Source organism: Anser anser (genome assembly GCF_964211835.1).
Source record: "Anser anser genome assembly, chromosome: 4".
Lineage (NCBI taxonomy): Eukaryota > Metazoa > Chordata > Aves > Anseriformes > Anatidae > Anser > Anser anser.
In genome coordinates, this window is record NC_139724.1 from 48,992,294 (window position 1) to 49,015,549 (window position 23,256).

At 40.3% G+C, this 23,256-nt stretch overlaps 1 protein-coding gene across 3 annotated transcripts in view; it reads left to right on the forward strand.

Moving 5' to 3' along the window:
• The window catches only part of ADAMTS3 (ADAM metallopeptidase with thrombospondin type 1 motif 3), a 159,128-nt gene that overhangs the window by 76,177 nt on the left and 59,695 nt on the right, over positions 1-23,256 (forward strand). For all 3 annotated transcript variants that reach the window (XM_083836119.1, XM_083836120.1, XM_083836118.1), the window contains one exon: positions 127-283. In XM_083836119.1, the coding sequence (XP_083692245.1) occupies positions 133-283 (151 nt within the window). In that variant the 5' untranslated portion in view covers positions 127-132. The remainder of the gene's footprint in view (positions 1-126; positions 284-23,256) is intronic.

A 23,256-nucleotide genomic window follows, 5' to 3' on the forward strand; every position in this document is an offset into this window, starting at 1 on the left:
CTTACAGTACAGTAATATGCTGAGTGTTTTATAATTCACTCCTCTTGAGATTTGTTTTTAAAGCATCAGGCCAGGCCTTTGGGCTCTCAAATGACCTATGTGTGTGCTTTCTCTCTTCCTCACCAGGCTGGAATGATAAGAACTGATAAGGATGAATACTTCATTGAGCCTTTGGAAAGAGGAAAACAAATGGAAGAGGAAAAGGGAAGAATCCATATGGTGTACAGGCGATCAGCTGTAGTGCAGCACACTGCTGATATGCTCCCCGATGTCCACACAGAAGGTACAGTACACCTGTGTGCTTGTTTACAAATCTCTTCCAGGTAACTGTAGCCTACTGTAGCTTTTGAAAGAGGCAGTTTTGACTGAGCTGTTTGAAAAGACACTGTTTAAATATTTTGATGAAATACGACATCAGTGTCAGGTACACAGTTTCTCTGCCAAGAGCAGTACTTGTGCATGCATCTAGGAGGTCAGAACCTAGCCATGTGGTGTTCCCTTCAAGAAATGCTGCAAAATGCTTGTGGTTTTTTTTTTTTTTTTTTTCTTCCTTAAGCCAAAGTTTGTACAGATTTCAGCTGAAACAAGTCTGAGCTCTGCCTAATTTGTTATGGTGTTGTGGGACATGACATGTTAATAGAAATGCTCACGTGACTTCAGTATTCTAAGTTGTTATTAAGGCTTGCTTGTCTATACAACTTCTGTTTAAAATCTGGGTCTTATTTATTTCCAAGTATAGCTAAATTGTGCCAATGACTGGTAACTGTTTTCCTACTACTACTGGCTGCAATTAATACAGTTTGAAAGCAATTGTCTTGATCGAATATATCCTTTGACATATCCAAGAGTTCTGCTGGGTCTTAAAGGTCACATAGTTGATCCACCTGAGAATAATTACCATGTGGTTCAATCCATTCCATGTTTTTTTCCCTTCTTTTTAATATTCTACAAATCCTTACAAGCCATTGCATTGCGAAGTAAATGTTGAATTTCTGGATGCTATGGATTAAAGAGCAGCTCCTCTCCCTTTCAGCAGTTTGTCTTCTTTCAGCATCTCTCAGCTTCTTAGATTCCTCTTTGTACTTCCTTGTGTTCATATGTTCTTGCAACTTAAAAGGGTTTGAGAACAAGTACAACACCAGAATTAGAACTAGATACAAACATTAAACAGAGAGGAGTTAGCACTCCCTCATCGTCAGTCCTCAGGGGCTTAAATTATTTGGTGTGTTTCTGCAGTCCTGTCTCTGAAAAAGTAGGTAGGAATTGCCAGTCATTTCAAATAAAATCCTGTCACGCTTCTGTTACCTTATCAGAAGGCAAGACCACGCTGCTGACAGCAGTATGGCATGACACTATCACAGCAGGCTCGGAGACCAGCAGCAGTCTGTACCATGCAGGCTAATCGACCTAGCTTTACTCTGAGCTCTGTGCTGCCAAAGGTACTTTGCTTTTGGTACCCAAATGAGGTCATTCAAATGTAGCTCATGCACCTCTGTCATATGATTGACTGAACAATGCCAAAAAAGCTTTTATGGTAGTGACAATGGGTTCAGTGCTACGTTTCTACCTTGAAACCACCTTGTCGGTTAGGCTGGCGGAGTCAGGCTGGTCACACCACAGTATGTTTTTGATGATGGAGCTTCTGGATGTGCTTTGGTCAACACAACATCTTGTTCCTCTACCATTTTTCATGTGCTCACAGACTTTATATGAACTCATGGAAGCCTTTGCAAATTTCAGGTAGCTATGACACGAGGAAGGTTAGCAGGAACACATGATAGCCGAGGCAAAGTATTCACAGCTCCGTGGAAGAATTTGTAAATTGCAATTCATAATATATGTAGATTAAGGAGACAGTGAATGCTGAGTCCTGCCTGAGAGTCTCTGAATGTTGTTTGGCATGCAGTCAGTGTCTTGAGAGTCTTAATGCTTTCTGTTTTTTGCATTTTCTTCTGTTTGGTCAGTGGGAGCACTTAAGAACAGCAGCTACCTTTTTGCGACTAGTCGTGATCCTCTTAGTTAGTGTCAAAGCCTTGTGTCTGTATCTGATTTCTTGGTGATCAAGAAGTTCAGGCTGTTTCTTGTAGATCACTTTATTCCATCCTTTGGCAAAGGAGATCTGTTTCTATGATGCTGAGCGTTGTTATTTTAGCATTTGTCTGGAAAAGATCTATGCAGTACATAATAGAGCCTTTCTTGGCAAGGGGAACCAAGAACCACAAAGGCAGATGTGGATATCTGGAGGGCATTCAGTGAAAAAGGAGCATCATGAAATGAAGCAGAACTTGATCAAGATACATAGACATGCTTCCCAGACTACGGGAACTTGCTATGCCACCAGACGATTCTGAAAAAGGTACAGCTTTTTGCTTTAAATGGAAATGGAGGATAGGAGAGAAGAGTTGCTTGTGTCTGCCACTGGGGTACAAGGCTTGTCAGTCTTGTACTGAAGTAGCTGAGTGCAGCGTGATGTTTCTGGGAGCACTCTGAAGCCTGGTTGGTGCTGTAGGGAGCTGGGCAGTGCAGATCCTGGGCTACCAACTTGTTCACTCCTGGCAAAAATGAACAAGCTGAAACCTTCGATTATGGTATGATCCAGCAGTCTGTGTTCGTGGTAAATTCTGGTAGGTGCTTTACTGATGTACTACACAAATGCTTCTGTATTTCAGCTTGCCTGATGCAAAGTCGTCTGATGAGGGAGCTCCACCAAAGCTATCGCTTTGTCATTCTTTCTGTGACTGATATATTAGCGTTTGCTTCCTGGCCATCTGCAAGATACTCTCTTCCCTCTCCTTTCTCCTATAATTTGTAATGCAAAACCAAGGAAAACTGTTTTGTTCGCCCACTGTGTTTGCAAGTGACTTGTTGATTGATGTGTTTTGAATTTGAAGTTCCTAGAAGTAACAGCCACAGATTCCTGGATGACTCACACACGTAACTATACCTAGGTGAAAGTGCCTGGTGATGCCAAGGTATGGTCCGGTCCTGTAGAACATGCAGCTTATTGGGGTAGGAAAAGCGGGGGGGGTGCCTTATAGCAGATCTATTTTAAAATATTTTAAAAAGAGCTTTGTTCCTCTAAGACACCCAGACTATTCCATTCCAAAAAGTTATATTCTGAGGTAACACTTGACCTAACACGAAAGAATTTCCACTACCAAAGAACCAATGTTATATGGACTTCTTAGTTTCCATATGTACAGAATCCACCACAATGTCAGTTTTGCTGATCAATTCCTTTACTGTGAGCTGACTGAAAACATCATGTCCTTATCTGTCCCTGTGAGCTAGAACAAGCTTGCAAGTATTGGTAAAGTGTCTTTACAGTAGACTTTTAGCCTCCTTTCTAATAGGTAATATACACAGAAAAACTCCCCTTGATTTTTGCCCTGCCAGACAGTTCAATGTACTTCCAACACAGCTCATTTGCAGATCCAAAGTGGTCAGAGAACCTCTCGATAGTCCATGTATAAGAACACTGGCTCCCTTGCTAATCCTGGCATAGAAAAGAGAATGACATGCCTGGGCTTTTGTGAGAATGCTGTAGGTGTTTCGGTTGCTGTTGGTATCTTGAACTTTCTCCCGAGACGGTTTCTTATGTGTTAAATAAGTTTTCTTCTAGAGGTGAGCTTCCACTGATCTGTAATTTTCAGATCTGTCTAAAGGTTTCCTTTCCATGGTGCCAGGATGTAAGCCACTGTCCAGTCTGCTGTGAAAACTGCAAGTCTGTCCAATCTTTCCTGGTTTTCACTGAAAGATGTTAGATGGAGGCTGCCTAATTTTCCCTCCTGGTTTCTTTTTGGCTGGAATTATTTCTCTGCTTTTAACCACCTTTCAGAATTACTAGCTATACGCAGTTACTGACTATTCCCAATAGGGCCAAGACTGATCCTTATTACACTATTATCCTTAGTTATATAAGGTAAACTGGAGCCTTGCCTGTACTGTTGTTTCGTAGTTCCGTCTTGGCAGAGAGTAGGCACAAGAAAGCAGTAAGTTATATTGGCTTTACCCTTATGTCTTCAAAATGCTTTTTTGAGATGCAAATACCAAGGTAAAAGCAAGCTGCTGAAGCCTGTGGAGCCTGAGGAAATGTGTGGCCCACATGATTGGTTAATGTAGCAGCTCTTCTAACTAAATAAATAGTAAACATTACTCAAGTTCACGGGAAATCTTTCTCACTTACTTTTGACAGCTTAGAGCTTTTATGCACATTTGAGTTCAGGAAGTACATCTGCATATTATGCCACTGTGAAACAGCCGTGCTTAATCAGTCTAGCTCATACAGATTCATGAAAATTCTTCTCGATCTCTCCTGCCCCTGTCCTCCACTCAGGCCAGAGGCAGAAATGAAAAGTACAGTCTGCTGGCGGTTTAGAAGTTCAGCCACGTCTTTAGCCAACACAGACAAGAGTCCAAGTTTTTAGTAATAGATGACAGATGACTCAACAAACTAGATATTAAGATGAAAAAGTACATAAAATTGTTGTTATCAGTGAAGCGGGAAACGTTGTGTAAAATCCCTCTACCACAATGAAATAGGATATACTGCATTGTGTTCCCTCTAAAAGAAGTCAGTTTTATTTGCAAGATACCATTACCATAAAAGCTTTCAACCCCAGCTATACAGAAGAGGCTTTCAGTCTCACAGGACATCTGGTATTCCTGCAGGATTTTATAACATTTGGGAATTTGTTGGACGGTTTTTCAAAAACAGATAGAATGAGATTAGGAATTCTAAGTCAAGAATATTACCAGCTTAAGATCAAGATATTAGCAGTGATCGCAATGTAGTGGAGTTTTTACCAGTTCGCGTACTGTGTCCTCATATAAACAGATAGACATATATGATCTGTCTACCTCTCTTTCCTGTTTTTATTGCAGTTATTTGTGATAAAAATTCAGTGAGCTTTCTTGGAAAGGAGGGAACCATAAATCTGGCTTTCTGGAGAAGATATTAGGATGCCTCAAGCTATTGGATACTGTGGGGTAGCCTTCCCCCTTATGCAGCAAAGTAATCTTACCCTCGAAGCAGCACCCTGTGCTGATTCCAACTTACCGTATCCATGGCTATCTATAGCCTCTTTAGCGAATGACGTCTGGTGTGCACCACTGTGTTGTTTTCATCATTTGCTTTGTGGAAAGACTGTTTTCAATTCACTGCATTAACTCACAGGTTTAAAGAATGATGTTTATCTGCCATATGGCAGGCAGGTTTTGTTGTTGTTGTATGCTTAGAAAATGCCCCATCTGCCTACACCCTCACCCTGTGATATCAGGGAAATGTGAATAATTTCTCCATTTTTTGACAGCCTGGTGGCAGGAGTGATTATTTTTATTTCACGGAGTGTTAATTTTTATTTCATGGATAATCTGTCTGCTAATTCAATGGGTTTTGTCCTGCTGTATTTCTCAGAACCTGATCTTCCTTCTGCTAACGTGGGGCAATGAAGGCACCTACGTGCAAGTTAGTAGAATGACCCCAACAGTTCATGTTAAGATGAGTACAAAAAAAAATCAAAATGAATTGGTACCTGTAGTCTCCACTGCACTGGGTGCGCCAGTTTGCTGGTTTGAAATTCTGAGCCAGTTAATTCTAGTTAGTGCTGTTGGACAGCGGAAGCTCTTCCTCTTCAGCAGGATGGTAGCCAAGGCCTCCCCCGGGAAGTCCCAGCCATTGAAAACCACTTTAACATGGGAGGATGTGATACAGCATCAAGAAACATCAAGCGGATTTCTCCCCTGGGAATAGGAAAGAGGCTTGATTATTCTTCCTTGCGAACAACTGGGTCAGATGAGTTACACAGAAAACCGTGTATAAACTGGTCAGCTCATAATGTTTAATGTAGTCATGACCTGGAACAAGAATTTCCATACCATATATGCAGAATACATGTACTGTCCTGTTTTTTTTTGTTTGAATTTGAGAAAATGACTGAAAATTTGTATCTGTGTTCAGAAGGGAGGTAGAATCAACCACCGTGCACCTGGTAGCAGAATATGAATGAAGAAGTATATGCTTACAGCTAGTGACAATGAGTTGAGACAGGCTGCTGAGACTACAGAGGACCTCCTCATTAGGCTTAGAAGGAATATGTGGATTTCTGAGTTTCACAGAAATTTCCAGCTAATGCAGCATGTTTTCCTCTCACTTGTGCTAGGGGAAAAAGGCATCCCAGAAATGCATTTATTGACAGTGGGGACTTTATAGCCCAGAATCGTAATGAATCTTTTCGGCTTTAGAAAATGAGATAGATGAACAAAGGGAAAAAGAGGTATGATTTCCACAGCCAGCAGCCTCTGACCATCCATTAGTCTGGCAGGTGGAAAAAGGGGCAGCTCCTAGTTTGAGCTATCATGGGTCACCATCTTTAACTTACCAGTTACTCTTAGGTTGAAATGAACGAGCTGCTTAGAGAATAATTCCGTTCCTAAATATTGCTACTTTGGCATTATCCATGTCTGGTACTTTATCTTGAAGGTGATTTGTGCAAAGCTCCACACTGTTTCTGAAAATACTTAAGTAGTTGATATACTGTAGGAGCCATACGGAAAGCTCTGTGACTTGGTTAATGCAGACGTACCTTGTGGGGCAGTAGTTTGCAGGATGCCACCAAGCACACGTTCTGCTCTAGCATTTGGTTACGCTGCAGGGTCACTGGGGAGCAGAAAATGTTCTGCTTGCTGTGTGAGTGCTGATGCTCAGTAAGAAGTCTGCTGGACCAGTAGGAGGGAGTACGGCTTCTGAAACTTTTTTTAAAGGCACTTGAAGTTTGTTTTTAAGCATTTGAGATGAGCGTCTGGTTAGGTATAGTCTGGAAATCCTATCATAGAACAGGATGATCTCTAGAGTTCTTCATGGGTGTAAATATGCCTGATTGTCTCCTAACGGCTTTTCCATATTAGATTGCCCTGGGATGACATTTTGTAAGCTCCACTTCCCCAGTAATATAAGTCTTGATCCTAAAGATACTGAACATCTGTGATTCTCATTTTAGTTGAATACTACAGGTACTCAAGATCAGTGTTCACGTCATGAGTGTTATTCCCAAATAATGTCTGTTAAAGAAAAAACACTTAAGGGCAAAAATAAACAAAGATAAAAAGATTCTATGTAGGGGGGTGGAGGTTCGGGGGGACAGAGAGAGAGCAAGCTATGCACACAAAACAAACAAACAAAAAAAAAACAAGAATATATGAGACTGTCATGTTAAAACGTTATTTAAATAAATCTTTTAAGATTTTATCACCAAAATACTGTTTCACTTAGGAATGGAAAGAAATGCTCTCTGGACAGGCCTGAGCTGGAAGGCTTTGAAAACATAATAATGATATCATTCTGTCTGGACGGGATGAAAAGAATCTGTCTTCCTTTGTTAATAAGCTGACAAACATCACCGAGATGTGCGATCATTAACCTTGTTCCTTGAAAGCATTCAAGAAACAATAGAAACAAGCAAAGAACTGAAGAGCTAGAATCAAATTTGCACACAGGAGGCCTTCTTTGCAAGCTCTTCTGAATCAGGATCAGGATTATGGTAAAAATAAAATCCAAATCGTATTTCTCAAAAATGTAAAAGCCTGATCCAAGTCCAGTGGAGTCAGTGAGAAGACTCAGATTTACGTCAGTGGGCTGATGAGGCAGGTTTTGGATCATATTCTACTTGAGCTGATCACAAAGAGTTTGATTTATCTTTCCTCCTGTTCATTCATTTATTTTTTCCATGCACTTTCTTTTCATATAGTATAATGATGACAACCAACCTTTTAGCTTGGAATTTACACAGCATGTTAATGTACTCAAAGTTTTCCAATTTTATTTTCCCCTTCACATTGTAGTATTTTTTTTAAATGACAACCTATTCACCCAGAGAGCACTTCAGATTAAAGTATTTTTGTAATTACTTCCTAACAGTGGGAAACAAGGAATAGGAGCCTTTATCTCCCAGCTTCCTTTCAGAATTTTCATTTTCCCTAAAGAACCAAAGTGCTTGTGTGGCTGATGGGGTTGCCATGGCACTGGGTTCAAGTGTCTTTGTCCCAGGTGGGAAACATGTAGGAGGAAGAAATGATTTGGGAATTGCTCCTGGTTGCCGGGGAATGAAACCCTGGAAAAGAAGGTAGAAGAATAGGAAGACTATTGCTTGCTTCAGAGACCTCCCTGAGCACTTCCCCAGGCACATTAGTATTTCTTAGAACCATTGTTGTGCCAGAAGGTGTCTGAAGCCTTTCTCAGCAGAATTTCTCATGACCTGTGTTCTGATGGAGGATATTTTAGATACCGCACAGCACACAACACAAGCTTGTAGCACAATAATGGGAAAGATGGAACTGATTTCTGTGGAGACTTAGTACAACACATTTTGTAACATGTTACCATATAAGCATTCTTCTGTAAGTGGTATTGGTGGCAATAACCTCTGTATATCTTCATCTGAAGACATCCTTTCTCTTTATCCAGAACTGCTCAGGTAACAGTTGGCTTAATCAAAGGGAAAGTAGTCAACAAAGTAGTTTTTCAAACAGGAGCAGCACAGTGTGGTACAAAGGAAAATGAGTAATGGTGATGGATGCATATACAATACATGGGGAAAAAAGAGAGAGGATCTATGGAGGAGGAAGAGTGGGAGGAAAAATAATGAAAAAAGCATCAAGCACATCTAGAAATAGAAGTAGACAAGTAATATCTTTGACTGCAATGGAATTAGAGCCCTCTCCAAGGGTTTGAGTGGGTGTGTTTGCACTGCAGACAGAAGTGTAGTCTCATCCTGCTTAAGCATAACCTGAACTAGATTTAACCTCACTTGCATGGATATAAGTGTCGGTATAAATGTGGAGTCAACTGCTAAGTGCAAATACAACCAAGAAGCTGAGTGTATTACTGGGTTCTACAGGGCCACCATTGCTTTGGTCTCAACCCAGAATGCTCCTGGCGAATATGACCCAGGATGTCCATCCTCTGTATGCTTTCATACTGAGGTATGGGTGTCTAGCCCGTGATTAGGCTTCAGACCTGCTTTCTATGCCCTCAAGGTTCACAGTTGGGCTTGGCCCACTTGTCCTCAGATGGAATTTAGGATTCATCTTGTTCTTGGAAAGTGTCTTGGATTTAGTATTTCCTGTTTTTTCCTCTTTTTTAATGGTATCTGTCATCAGAGACACGTAGGGAAACCAGACAATTGGGTGCAGAGTTGAGTTAGTGAGATGTTTTTCCTCTCAGACTGAGTTAGTGGACTTTGTGTATTTCCACTAATGTGGTGGGCACTGCAATTTAGCATCTAGTTGCCAGAGTTCAGCGATGAACACTCTTGTCTTCATGTGTGCAGGCTATGTACACCTAGCTTCAAAACAAACAAACAAACAAACAAAAAAAAACAAAACAAACAAAAAAAAACCAAACAAACAAAAAACCAATTCTTGCTTTAGGTGAAAATCCAAAGTTTGTGATGTGAATGGAGGAAAATTAAGGTGCTTGTTTGTAGGCTGTGCATTAGATGCCTCTCAGTTCCCCTGGTGCATTTATCTGTTTCTCCTCTGTAGCTCAAAAGTTCATAGGATCAAAGCACAGCAGCTCAGCAATTGTTTCTTTCTTTTTTTTTTTTTTTTTAAATATCTCCCAGGACGGAGATGCCAAAACCTTTCCAGGCCCCTGTTCCAGTGTTTGATTACCCTTGTTACAATTTTTTCCCCTAATATCTAATCGGAGTTTCCCTAATTATGACTAATATTCGCGACCTGTCATCCAACAACAAGTTTTTGAGAAGAAATTATCACTGTGTCTAGAAGTTCAGTACGCAGTGAGGTAGCTGGATGTTTCCTGGTATAGTCACCATCCAGCCTTGCCTTTTCAAAATTGATTTAACAATTGCTATACAATAAAGGTTCTGTTAATATACATAAAGCATTTGCTTGAATTATAATGATATATTAGCAGGGATGAAAAGAGTTTGTAGGTAGTAACTAACTTGCAGAGAAAATTATCTGCTGTAACCAAACAGGAGATTTGTGGCAAAGCTAGGAATAGAAACGTGTACTATAAATATTTTTCCTCATTTTTTAAAGATTGATAAGATGTAGTGAGATGTATTGAAATTGTATTCCAGGTACATTCAAGAAATTATATTAATTAAGTGCACTGCTTTAGAGCTGCCGTTCTGCTTGTCAGCAAGGCTGTGACAAAGAGGCTCACTGCCACGCACAGCTTGGGGAAAGAGACCTTTCAAGGTAGCAAGATAATTAAGAAAATTATAAATAGTTATATGATCCCTGGTCTCTGCTGTGCAGGCTTGATCCTGTTTGCTCTGAAATGTGTATGAGTGAAAGAAAACCCAGACTTTTCAGAGCTGAATAGAAGCTTGTAAAACTTTGAGAAAGAAAATCTTGAGCAGGAATGGATCAAAAGGTGCTAGAAAGTGACTTATATACTCAGTCTCTATGAGGGAGGTTACGCTTACCTCCTGATGATGGGAGTAGGGACATCCATCTGTTTAAGTCGTCTTCAGTTCTTGGCAATAACAAAGGAAAATTATTCTTAAAACCAAGGATAAAGGCTTGATTCCCACCACAGGCACCCAAAGCCAGAATAGTAAAGCACACACAAATCTGTATGAAGGGAAAAATGAAAAAAAGAGAAAGATCAGTACATGCAGCCATTCCAAGGCTTGTGCAGCTTCCCAATAAAAATTACACATGCACCCAAATTACACAGGAAGAAGATAACATTTGACAAATGGTGGTGGTAACGGGCAGCAGAATTTTTTAAATATTCTCTAAACAACAGTTCCCATGTGAGGGGAGCCTGTTTGGATTACAGATGATATTCTCACAGCAAGTTCTAAGGTGGAGTCACACCAAAGTAAGGACCACCCTTAGGAAGGGAAGGATAATATTAATATAGATAAACTCTAAATGCTGGACAGCACTGCAGAACCGAGTTCTCTAGTTCAGATGCAAAGTAGCTTGTTTCGATTGAGTTTGATAAGAAAGATGCACCTGGGAGAGTTAAAAATGCTTTGAAATTGGCTGGGTAAGATAGCAATGAGAGCAGGAGGGCGAGGGTTGGGCTACCCAGTGGTGTGTGCGGGATTTGTTCTGCCAGCTCTGGCCAGTCATCTGCCCTTCCCCAGCTCCGCTCACCTCGAGCTCTTCAACTGGGTTAAAAAGGAGGAGCTTTGCTGAACCTCAGCGTATGTACCAGGACAGTCCTTGCCTGAGAAAACACGCTAATTGGAAGCAGAAGGGCTGCCTTATCAGGATGAGTTTATGTGAATTAGAGGTCAGGAACATGAGGAAATGAATCCTCCTACAGCTCGCGGGGGCTTATGCTTGTTTATGTGTTTTACATGTGCATCATACAAATTTAGTACTGAAATGGGATACTATGAAAGCACCAAGACCCTCTCCTTCACCCAAAGGAAATGCTCTTTTTTTAATCAGTCTGCGTTCTGCAGGTTGATTTTTCAGCCTATGTCTTTTATGGGACAAATAATGAGAATATAGCAGTTTGTAGTACAATACAAAATTGTACTTTTCATACCACATGACCAGCGCTGGATTTTTTCCCCCTGAAGTTTATGGAGTTATGGCATTTTTTTCCATTGTGAGATATCTCATGTCAGCTGGTTTGTTCCTCAGTATATTCTGCAAAGATTTTAGAAATGCAGACGTAAGTAAGAATCCAAACCTAGGGGAAACTAGGCAACTTCAGTTAAAATCTCCAAAAATTTCTGGATATTACATTGTCATGCTTGGTTTATGTTAGATAAGAAGGAAAGCTGATCTCAGGTGTACTTTGAGCAATTTGGATGCTCCCAGAGACTGGCTGGCAGCCGATGCTCCCTGCTCCTCCTCCTTTCAGTAGAACTTTTCCTTTGTGAGGGCCACATGGCGTTCGAGCGCAGTAACTCTTGCAGTATTGTATGTTTAGCATCGATGCCCTTCAGAGTTCACTGAATGCTTCTGTTTGTTCTTCTAAAGCGCTATGTAGATGAGTAAGTAATCTTGTTTGTCTTATGCGGGGTGACACAGCATTGGGCAACTGAAGCTGATCGGAATGCGCACAAAAACGACTAACGTGAGAACATCCTTGCAGTTAATTTTGCTCCCAGTGGACTGAGTTTCTTCAGATCCATTTCTGGTTTACAGAAATGCGTAAATCTTTCCAAAATGCAATAGTAAAACATAGCAAACTAACAGCGTGACCCAGCTGTTGTTTGCTGTGAAAACTGTTTTTTTTTTTTTTCCAGAATGCCTTGTCTAATAATTCTTCTGAGTATTCCAATAACATGGGATAAGAATGTCAAGATAGGATTCTGGAGGTTACTGAAAGACACACAAATCTGAGTCTGCAGTTTGAGTTGGAAAAGAGAAAATTGCTATCTGAGGGAAGTTGGCTTCTCCTGCAGTAATGACAGGGAGGGGCTGACCTGTGGGAAATCTGGGTTAGACTCTGTCAAATACTGTGTGGTTTGGGAAGAAAGCATGGTGCGTGAGGAAGAGGTTTATTGGCTTGTGCTGTTAGGAATAGCTAAGGAAAGCTTTCTGTTTGTGCGTCTTCCTTTCTAGTATGACTGGCAGTGCCATTTTTTAAAAATTCCCTGGAAAAATGAGAACATTTCTGGAGAGATGCAACTAAAGGCTCTGGTATGTCTCGGTGGGGCTGTTTGTATCCTTTGGAATCTCAGCACTTCCCACAGATAAAACGCAGGCTGCTTTAGCTGCAAAGTTAGTGACACGCATGCCAGAGAGCAGGTTTATCCCAGGCCAGGATAAAGTAGCTAAATGACTCCTGAGACTAATGAAGGTAGAGTTGACACTCACTTTTCTGACCTTGTCTTTCTTATCACCCTCTGTAAGTCGAGGAAGAATAATTGTGCAGGGCTCAGCACATGACACAGTTCAGAGGCCTTTCTCATACTCAAATATTTGCTCATGCATGACTTGTACAAGGAAAAGCTCTCACTTCTGTTGTTAATGGCAAACAACTCAGTCCATCAGGTGGCAAGGAATAGTAAGATTTTCCTTCTTCTCCCATATTTCTGCCTGGCCTACCTAACCAGGTACCTGGATATACTTGGATTCATGCACTTTTATCCTCCAGGGAGAGCAGGGAATGGTGCGATGTGGGTATGGGCTGCACTGAGGGGCTCGTTTAGCTGGGCCAAACAAAAGGACAGACGAAGTACTGCGGGGCCAGTTTGACATCAGTTGTGCTCTGGGAGCAGGGGAAGTGTGGAGGACTCACATGTGCTTCTCCGACACACTGTTCTCTGGTGTGTGTGTTGGGACAGGCGCACTGCCAAAAAAATCTTGCTCAGTTCTTAAACATGTCTTAATGTAACCTAGGCCTTTTGTGTACCTTTACATGCTCTTTTTCTCCCCACCTTCTTTTACAAGAAAGCGTATAGAGAACATGCTGTGTATTAAAGCCTAGTTATCTAAGTACGAGGTGGTGCACCTGCTCATCCACTTCAAACAGTTCCGTAGATCCAATGGTGACTTCAAAACCTTGTTTCTGCTCTTTCTTCACTTTAATGCATAGACAGCTGCTCTGGTGTCTGTTTCTGCTTGGGAACTGATCAGCTATTGCTAAAATTGGACGGATCCTGGCTCTTTTTACTTGCTGCAGGAACAGAACAGATTTTAGATTTTTCCTGAATAAAGCTTTGTTTTTGCTTGCTGATTTTATCCTAATAGACAGCAGGAGAAATTCTGCTCGTGTCTTTGTAAAGGCTGCCAGTAGACTGTGAATCGTGGAGCAGCTAAGCTAAAAAGGGTTATCATTTGCCACAGTCCTGTGTTAATGAAATTGTCTTACAGAATTAAATGCAGTGGTCCAAATTAGTGTGACCTGTGTATTCAAAAGCATTTGAGACCTCCATATAACATGATTGTTTGTTGCCTTGATGGTAGGAATAAGCAATAGAAAGTGCTTTTGTTCAGGAAAAAATGTAGTTGGGCTTTTACTTCCTCAATGATAAATCTGTTAGTAATGTTAAAGAACAGGTAGTAACTCTGTTAATTATTTTCGAAAGTCAAAGAATGGTGTGACGGTCAGAGACAGGTTTGTGGCTGTTTCCTGCCCTGGAGCATCTTATCAATCATGTTGGTGTGAAGTTTTCGGGCTTGTTTTTACCTTTCATGTAAAGGTGGTAATAGTTTACCGATGTAGTAGATACTGTTTCCTTTGATTCCATCTCTTCTGGAATGTGTTTCAAATTTGTGCAAAGTGTTATCCTTCTATTTGAGAGGATCCACACAAGCAGATACTCACGGATTTTATTTTTTAGGATGTTGGTTCCGGCAGTCCACCATTTGTGTTTGCAACAATTGACCAAGTGGGAATGAGCTAATGATTCAGGAAAAGCCTTTAGGGCCCAATTTGAACCAGATATGTAGGAGGCGCTGTCCAGCTACCATGCAAAACTGGCCAGACTGCTACTCAGCATGTGCAGGACGACAATAGTTCCAGCTAAGGGCTTGCCTGGCAGCCCAGTACAGAAGCGCTGGGAGCAAATGTTCTCAAAATCGAAGGCTCATTTGTCCAGCAGGGCATGCTGAGTCATATCACCTCTGCCTCTCCCAGCAGCTCAGCCCTTTTGGGAAAGAGAGATCAAAGCACGTAGATTAGAGAAGGCTCTGGGGAACAGCAGCTGCTGCTGAGGAGGTTCCTTGGGAAAAATGAAAGTGGCGTGAGAGAACCACTGTGGATGAATATCGCAGTCCTTGCTGTAAAGAAAGAAGGAAAAAAAAAAAGACCAGCATTGCCAAGAATGATGACTGGCCCTGAGGAAGTTGTGGTTTTGAGGTGGTTTGTCCCTTAAAGAAAAAAAAAAAAACAACAAAAAACAACTGTTCTGTCAGAGGCAAAGCCTGTCCTTCTGTCCCTCTCTTACTCTTTCAGATAGTTGAATAAAGTCTGATTCTTCACAAACTTTTCATAGCAGGAACTGGCAATGACATGCCTAGGCTCGTTTTCTTCAAGTATGGATCTGGTCTTCACCCTGCTGCCTAGAGCTGTTCTGCTCTCACTACTGAATGCTGCGTAGTGACAGGGTGATTGGGACATTTACTGTCATGTTTTAACATGGGGGAGTTAACCTGGAAAGCTTCTCAGGGGAGAGCAAAGAACGAGTCCCAGAGAAGCCAGTTTCCCAAAGAAGCTCGGATAAATAACATAGTTCCCACTTTATTAACATGTTTTTGAAGTTTAGGTTGTTAAGAAGTGATTTTCCCATAGGGAAGATTTTTGGATCACTGAAAAAAATCATGAAAGTAACAATATCATTTTTTTGAGAATTTGAGAACTTAGGATGTTCACAACTAAAAGCAGTTGAAAACACAACGTAAAGAACTCATTTTAAATCAAGTCAATGTTACCTTCTTAGAATATAAAACACATTTAGTAATTGATACTTTTTTGTCCCTATTTTTCACATAGGTCTTGGACTTCCTAAGTCCAGCTGGAAATTAGTGTCTTTTGCTGCTTCTGTTGTTGCAAGTAGATTTTCATTTGGCTTTTTCAAGTATCTGTAATTTGATGATAAAGCATCTTCTTTAACTTGCTTAGAATGGAAAGGAGGCCTTCAGCATTTTTTTCTGCAAGATCAGTTCTTTCTGAAGCAATCCTGGAGTAGAACTGGAGTTTTTTATTTCCTCATCTATGTGTATGAACTGTGGTGTGCGTACCACAGCCTACTTGAAAACCTTATGCGCAAGCTACCCAAGCTGGGTTGCACGAGGCTGATCATTCATGAGCACCATCCAGGCCAGAGCTGGGTGCTGCTGCCTCTGCCAGCAATACCTGAGCTAGCAGAGTCTGGGGACACCTGCCAAGGATGGTTAGCAAGCTGCCTCCTGCTTGGAAGAAGACTCCATGCCATAGGGGGAAAAGTATTCAGGTTAAGTCAAACTGCTTCCTGAGCTTTCAAGGGTTAAAGTCAACATTAATATCTTCCAGGTTTTCTCATAACATTGAGTACACATATCAAGCTTAACTTAAAAATCATGTTGTTGAACATTTCCTGATACGTCACGTCCAAAATACTTGGTCCTTTGCACCCGTGTATTTGCAAGAGTCAAATGTCACGCACTTGATTTTCTCCAGATTGTAAATAATGTCTGTTGCTCTCTTTACACACATTACCCTTTTCATATGGAAGCAGTGTTGGTACTGAGCTGATCCGAATTTCAGGTGCCAGATATAGCATGCTTGTAAATTTTCCTTATTGTGTTTCATTCTCACCTGGTGTTTTCTCCTGGTTACCTGTTTTAAGCTTCCTTTATTATTCACCAAAGCTCAGTTTGGCATTTCTGGAAAATTGACCTGGTACTTCTAGACTGAGATTACTTTGAGGTGTGTCAGTTGCTTTAATTTGATCTGTGGCAAAAATCCCTGAAAAATATCTTTAAGCATGCTCAGTATGCTTGGTGGGTTGTAAATACAATATATTTAATATCATCACAGGTTGTATAATTAACAGCATCAGAGCTTTTGTTGATTTTCAGAGAAAACCTTGATTTCTTTCTTAGAGCTGTGATGCAAACAGAATCCCAGTTCACAGAATAATTTATCTGATTTTTTAGTTGTTTTTTTTTAAACTCTCAGTTTTAACCAATGTTCATTAACTATCCAGAAACTATGTAATTAATTACAATAAGTATTTGTCCTTGCTAATGCTGTATAACTCTGTTCTGCTTAGGTTCTTCCAAAGCCAAATAAATGTTTTTTTTTTATTATTATTTATTTATTTTATCACTAATCGCAAGTGAATTTTCAGACAGATGCCTTTGTATCTGTGCTTTGCTATTTTAATGGTATTTCTCAATTTGCTTTCATGGGGTTGACTCTCAGTTTGTTTCAAGTCCTCTTTCTTAATCAGTTTGCAGAGTTTCCCTGCCAAGAATGAATAATGATATATTTTCATTACTTCCAGCACTTGAGAGATTCCAAGTTTCTGATGCCCAGAACATTAACTACTAGAGGGAAAAAAAATGTCTTCCTGTAGTTAACAGTTGCTCATTAATAGGGAACACAAGGTGAGATAAATCAATTAAAAGAATCTGGTATCAAAGTGACTGGCAGTTCAGTTCTCGTAATGCCACGCAACGTTTTAGTGGGTGATTACGCGCTAACTTAATTGGACAGAGGCCGGTGAAGCTCTGACATCCTCAGATCTGCTTTGTTTGCTTTTTTTGTCAAACATGCTTTTTATTTTTGCTGGCGAGACAGACTCATCGTTCATATTTATTTTTTACATCTGAAATTTGTCAGGCTGCTTGGAAAAATATGACAATGAAAGACATCTGGGCATCCCATCCACTTTTCTATTTGGAAACATCTGCATCGTTATTAGGAACTTCTTAGTAGCACTGCAGCGAGCAGATGGATTCTCTTTCCTTCTCCAGGCTAATTGCTGGTAGTGAAAGAAATTCAATAGGCACTAAAAAACAAATCTCTGTTTCTTGGCCAGGCTTTTTAATACCACATAGTTAGGATGCCTTAATGTTTGTTCCTGCGTAAAGAATAAATTTGTGGCATTTGAGGGGGAAGAGGGAGGAAGCAGTAGAGAAAAGCATTGTCTCCCTCAGGTTATTCACTGGCTTTATCTATAGGACTTAAAAAGCTAAGTAGTTGTATTCTTGAATCTTTGCCATGCCAGGTTCATTCACAGCTGTTCATCAGATGTAATGCTCCTTGTAAACCCAGAGTTCTGTCTCGAGCTGCCCTTCCTTCATTTTTAAAGCCTAAGAAGTCTGAATTAACATAAAAAATTCCTTTCTTTTTTTGCTTAATAGGGAAGAACTCCTGAACTGTAGTGGCTACCACTGGAAAACATTGATGAAGCTGGGCTTTCACGGTGATACAGTAACATACACTGAATCATGTATTTACAGGAACATAAGATTGTCCATCCAGAGTTAAAGAGCTGTTCAGTTCAGTAACCTGTCCGTGACATTGGCCAGGAGCTGATGGAAAGACAGTGCATAGGAACAGCATTTAGATGAAGCCATCCTCGGATCCTTCAGCAGTGTTAGGTTTTCCAGGGCGCCGTATATGCCAGCCACCCCTGGATCGTTCCTACCTTCATTTGTTTAATTCTTTCTGACCTTTTCCTGCAACAATGACTTGAACAATTCAGTTAGATGCTGTGGAGCACTTTTGCTCATTTTAACCCTGCTACCTGTCCATTTTATTTGATCCATCCGATTTCTTGTGTTAGGAGAATATTATCATATTGATCTTGCTTATCGCTCCTCATTATCTCTTTACCAGTCCAGAGGAAAATATTTTAGTTTATCTCACAGTTTGCAAGCAGTTCCTTACCTGCGGCTGCTGCTGTCACTTCTTCACAGCTTTTCACCCCTGGAGATGGCAGTACAGATGGACTGTGTGCAGTGCCCACGGTGTGGGCATGTTGTGGGTTTGTGCAGTGGCATCGTGGTTTGCTTCTGTGCCTTTTTGTAACAATTGGTGCCTTTTCACCTTCTCAGTTGAAAAAAATCATTTTCTGAGAACTCTATGCATTGGGTTTAGCGTCCCTTTTCTGAGACACCATAGGTAATGACACTGCATGTGTATGTTTCACTGAGTGTATTCTCAGCTGTCAGCATTTCCTAATAACTCTGTATTTTGCAATCCATGCAAGTTCTTCATTTAGCTTTAGATGTGACTGCTTTAGTAATCAGAAAACTGCATTGTCTTACTGTCTATTACCTTGTCCAGGTATAAATGAATATCTTGATGTGTGCAGCTCCCAGTATAGATTTGTATGGCCCTTGTAAGAGTGTCTGTTAACATGGGAGGAGTTTTATTAGAATGAATGAATAAAGAGTTGGGGCTTAAGAATGCAAACTCATTATTTAGTTTAAAAAAATTAGAAGGTTTGATAGTGAATAGTGAACATACATAGTACGGTTTGTGGGTAACGTCCCTTTGACCCAGAATGACCTAGAATGACCTCACTTTGTAGACTTTGTTCCTTCCGTAGTAAGACACTGAACTGGCAATGTACTGATTTTCTAAAATTGGACTTGATTTAGACTGGATGGAAAAACGTGTGATGCAACTGATGAAATACATGAGTCTGAGTTTAAAATGTTTGAAATGATGAAAGGGAATCGAATATAGCATTATAACAATGACAAGAAATCCTGTTTAAGGTATGTACCATCAAGAGAGTAAGATATCTCAAGTCACAAAAAAAAAAAAGATTTTTTGTTTTTTCCCAAGCAGTTGTTCATCTCATTTCATTTTTTTTTCCATTTCATTTGGTATTTACTAAATGTATACCACTTACTTCCCACAATAATGTGGATGTCAAAGGTAAGAGGAACAAATGAAATATACTTAATAGATGTCACAAATGCAACCAGTATACCAGAGTACATCATACCGACTAGTGTTGTACTGACCAGTAGAAGCCATTCTTTCAGACTAGGACACTGTATGTTATCCTTATGAGCCTATACAAAGTCCAGTGGAGTTTCTTAGGGAATGGTATTGTGGACACCGCTGGGGTGATGGTAGAGAAATCAGCTTCAGTAAATTCAGACGGACACCAAGCAGAGGGATCCGTTACTGTGGGAGGGCTGCTGTTAAGGGGGCTCCGGACAGGCTGGAGAATTGGGCTGGCAGGAACCTCATGAAGTGTGACAAAGGCAAAAGACAAAACCTGCACCTAGACTGGGCCAACCACATGTACAGGCTACGCTGCCTTGACAGGAAGCAGCTTTGGAGAAGAGGACTTGGGGATTGCTTACAGCAGTCACCAGACTCAGAATTATAGCAGGAACAAATTGAAGCCTGACGGTAACGAGTACAAATAGGCTTCTGAACTCTTCTTCCTTTTCTCTAGTGTTCAGAATTTCTACAACATCTGTAGAAGAAGGTATTCTATTCTTCTTTGTTCTTTAAAGCTCTTTGTGTTACAGTCAAGAAGAAATGTGAAGTGTTGTGTTACTAAGACTGAAGATAGACTTCTGTGGACAAGGCTACCCCGACTGCTGCTTGCTGTTTGGATGAAGTTTTAAAATTTCTGCTGCTTCATGTTAGCTTTTGTCTCCTTGATTCTTTCTGTCCTTCATTAACCTAAGAGAAATGACCTATTGATTTGTGGAATTATTTCATTGCTTGAAGGTTAGTCCTTAATTTGTTAGATGTACGAATAATCTTTGTTTTGGGATTATCCCCTACGAGGGAAGATCAATAAGCAATTACCTCCAGAATTAAGTTTGTCTTGAGGGCTCATAGGTGAGAATTACAAAATGGAGATCTATTTCCAATTGAACATAGAAGTTGCTTCTACTCATCTCTGTGTTTACTGTGGTGTCAACCAGCACCTATGATAGCCAGAAAACCTTTCTTTACCAGGAGACTGCAACATGGTCCAAGTTTTGTCTCAAGTCTCACAAAACAGTCACTGGGTTTGCCTTTTACTTAAAGCAAGTAACACTTGGTGAAGCAAAAGCATGATGTTTACAGGTCCTGTAAATTCTTTTTTTTTTTTTTCATTTATTTATTGTTTGTTTGTTTCTCAGTCAAGTGTTCTGTCAGGTAGTGTGCAATTATATATTTTCTTATTTTGTCTACTTTTCACCATTATTCTGCATCACAGTCTGAACAGGCCGCAATAACTTTAGAAACAGCGTGAAAGAACTTAAGTATGTGGAATGACTTTGGAACCACATTTATGTGCCACTGAAATCATTTTTTCTAAATATTTAAACATAAATGCTTTAAGTTACTTTATAAAAACATACCTCCGTCTGATTCACACCATGAGGAATACTAACAGCTGTCATTACAGGCTGTCAACATGTAACCCAGTAGAGCATTTCGAACCCTCTTTGTTTATCCCCATACCTCATGGGGATCACACAGTTTTTGTGACACTCTGGTAGCTGGTGGCACATTCCAGCGGCTTTCCATCTCTATGCTCTACTTGCCTCAAGTCCTTAAGGTCCCTTTTAGGGACAGAATGCGCTATAGAGGACAAGTGGTTGTCCACACACACAGGTGTTCATAGATGTATTCACGCAGTAAATCAAAAGACTGAGATTTTACTCGTTTGGCATAAATAGCAGGGACCTTTGGACCTCAAGTGTTTTCTCTTAGCATTTAAAAAACGTACCGTACCATCCCAGCCCCAGTCCCTATTGATACCGCTGGCTTAGCAGCAGCATATCAACACTCAGAACGGAGAGGCAGGTATGTGTGTGTGAACCTCCGGGACTTGAGTGAGCCGGGGTGTTGGTGAAATGAGAGACAGCAGTAGTAGGAAGATTTTGTTGAGTGACTTTATAAGAAGAAGAAAAAAAAAAAGTACATGTCCAGTGTCTGAGATCTGGTCTTCTTCTAAACAGTACAGCTGTTCTTGGTACATTATCCTTGAGCCAAAAGCATCTGCCTCTCCCTCAGGAGGTGGACATTTGCCCTCCTTTCCATTTTCTACATTAAGCAAACAGTTCCCTGGCCCATTTCAAGCTACTGCAAGGGGGAAAGACAGGATTCTGGCTCTAATGTGAGGGAAACCAAGGCAGCAGCCGGCTTTCTGAAGCAAGGAAAGCCAGCTTCCTAGAAGGAAAGCCAATTTCTTTGCTGGGTGGGCAGCTGTCTCAACAAGGAAAAGGCTTCAGTCATTTTCCTCTTAGCAAGTGTTCCCTATTCCGTATTAGGTCTCTTTTTTTCTTTATAAAAGGAAACTCTCTTTTCCATTTTTCCTTGGAAAAGCTGGACAACAAGTTGGACAAAAAGAGCCTCCATGAAACCGTTTGGTTCCTTGAGACATAATAAGCTGCTCTCACCACCTTCTAAAAAGGTTAATTTAGGATTGTTATAATAATTACACTTCGGGTAGGATTTTCAAGGAACTGCAAATTATTAACGCAGCTTTAGAAGCAGGTAAGTTGATATCCAAGGTCAGGAAGAGACTGCTCCACAATCAGTGGCAGAGCTTAAAACCCAATCCAAATTGCCTGAGTCCCAGGTCCTCCAAATTGCACTGCCTGTCTCACTAATGGTTACATCAGATTTCAGCTGGCATAACTGAGAGCTGATTTTGATACTGTTCTTCAGTTCAGAAATAGAATAATGTTTTTGCTTAGTTGTTTACTGAAGCTTTTTTGTTGTCTTGATTAAACCCAATAGCTTGCATGTGCAGATCAGCATGTTTTGTTGGTGCACCCCTTTCCTCTTTTTATGTAGTGTTCGAGGAGAATGGCTTCATACACATTTTTGCCGTTATTTTGGACGGTATCATGGTACATATAACGTTTGGAAATAGCTTGGATTTGGAGACATTCGTTGGTCTTGGAATGCTAACTTACATGGAAAAAAAGCAGGAACCAGAGTTCAACTGCATTCAGTGATAGTTTATAGTTGGAGCTTTTCCTTTATATTTATGCCAATGGAATTTTGAAAAATGGTTAAACTTCCATGTGGCAAGGAAAAGAGGCTTACTATCTGTGACCAACACTTAGATTTTTATTTTTTTTAAATTGGTATTTTTTGCAATTATGCCACTTTTACACTTCTGCTACATTGGCTGATTCTGTTGTTTCATCATTTTAAACAGTTTTTCTTCTAACTTTGGTTGTTACTCTTACATTACTCATGCTGCCATCTTCTTTTGGGGGTCTAGTGCAACCGCACTATCAAATCTGAATCCAGAGTAGGGATAAACTTGTTTTTGTGTTAGTAATTGAATCCAAGCTGGAGTCTGGATTTTTAGATGACAGTGCTGAAATTATGTGAATTCTTCAAAACAAAGAGCAGAAATGTCATATGGACCTTTTTTAGTTTGTTATCTGCCTTACTCATTCAAGGTAAATATTTTCCAAGATCAAGAATTACCACTTATTAAAGTAACTTTTAAATCAAAACAGAAAAAATGTGTTTACTGTAACTTAGAATCTCAGTTCACTTTTAGATCTAACTAACATTGCTCATCACTCCAAATATAGGCCACCTTTATGGTATATGGTTTGACAGTCCATTGCTTGCATCTATGTTAATATGCAACAGCCTGGAAACACAGGAGATTTTTCATATACCAGTCTATTATTTAGAATTTAATTGAAGATTAAAAACTGGGCTAACATTCCCAGAAGAATTCCTAGAGAAGAGTATATGTGTGTGCAAATTAGAAGGCTTTTTTATTTCTGTGTTTCTCTAAACCCTTGTGAAAAAGTGACTGATTGACATCACTGTTAAATGTACTAGGAGAGGCACAACTCTGCTTTTTCTTCCTCCATTTC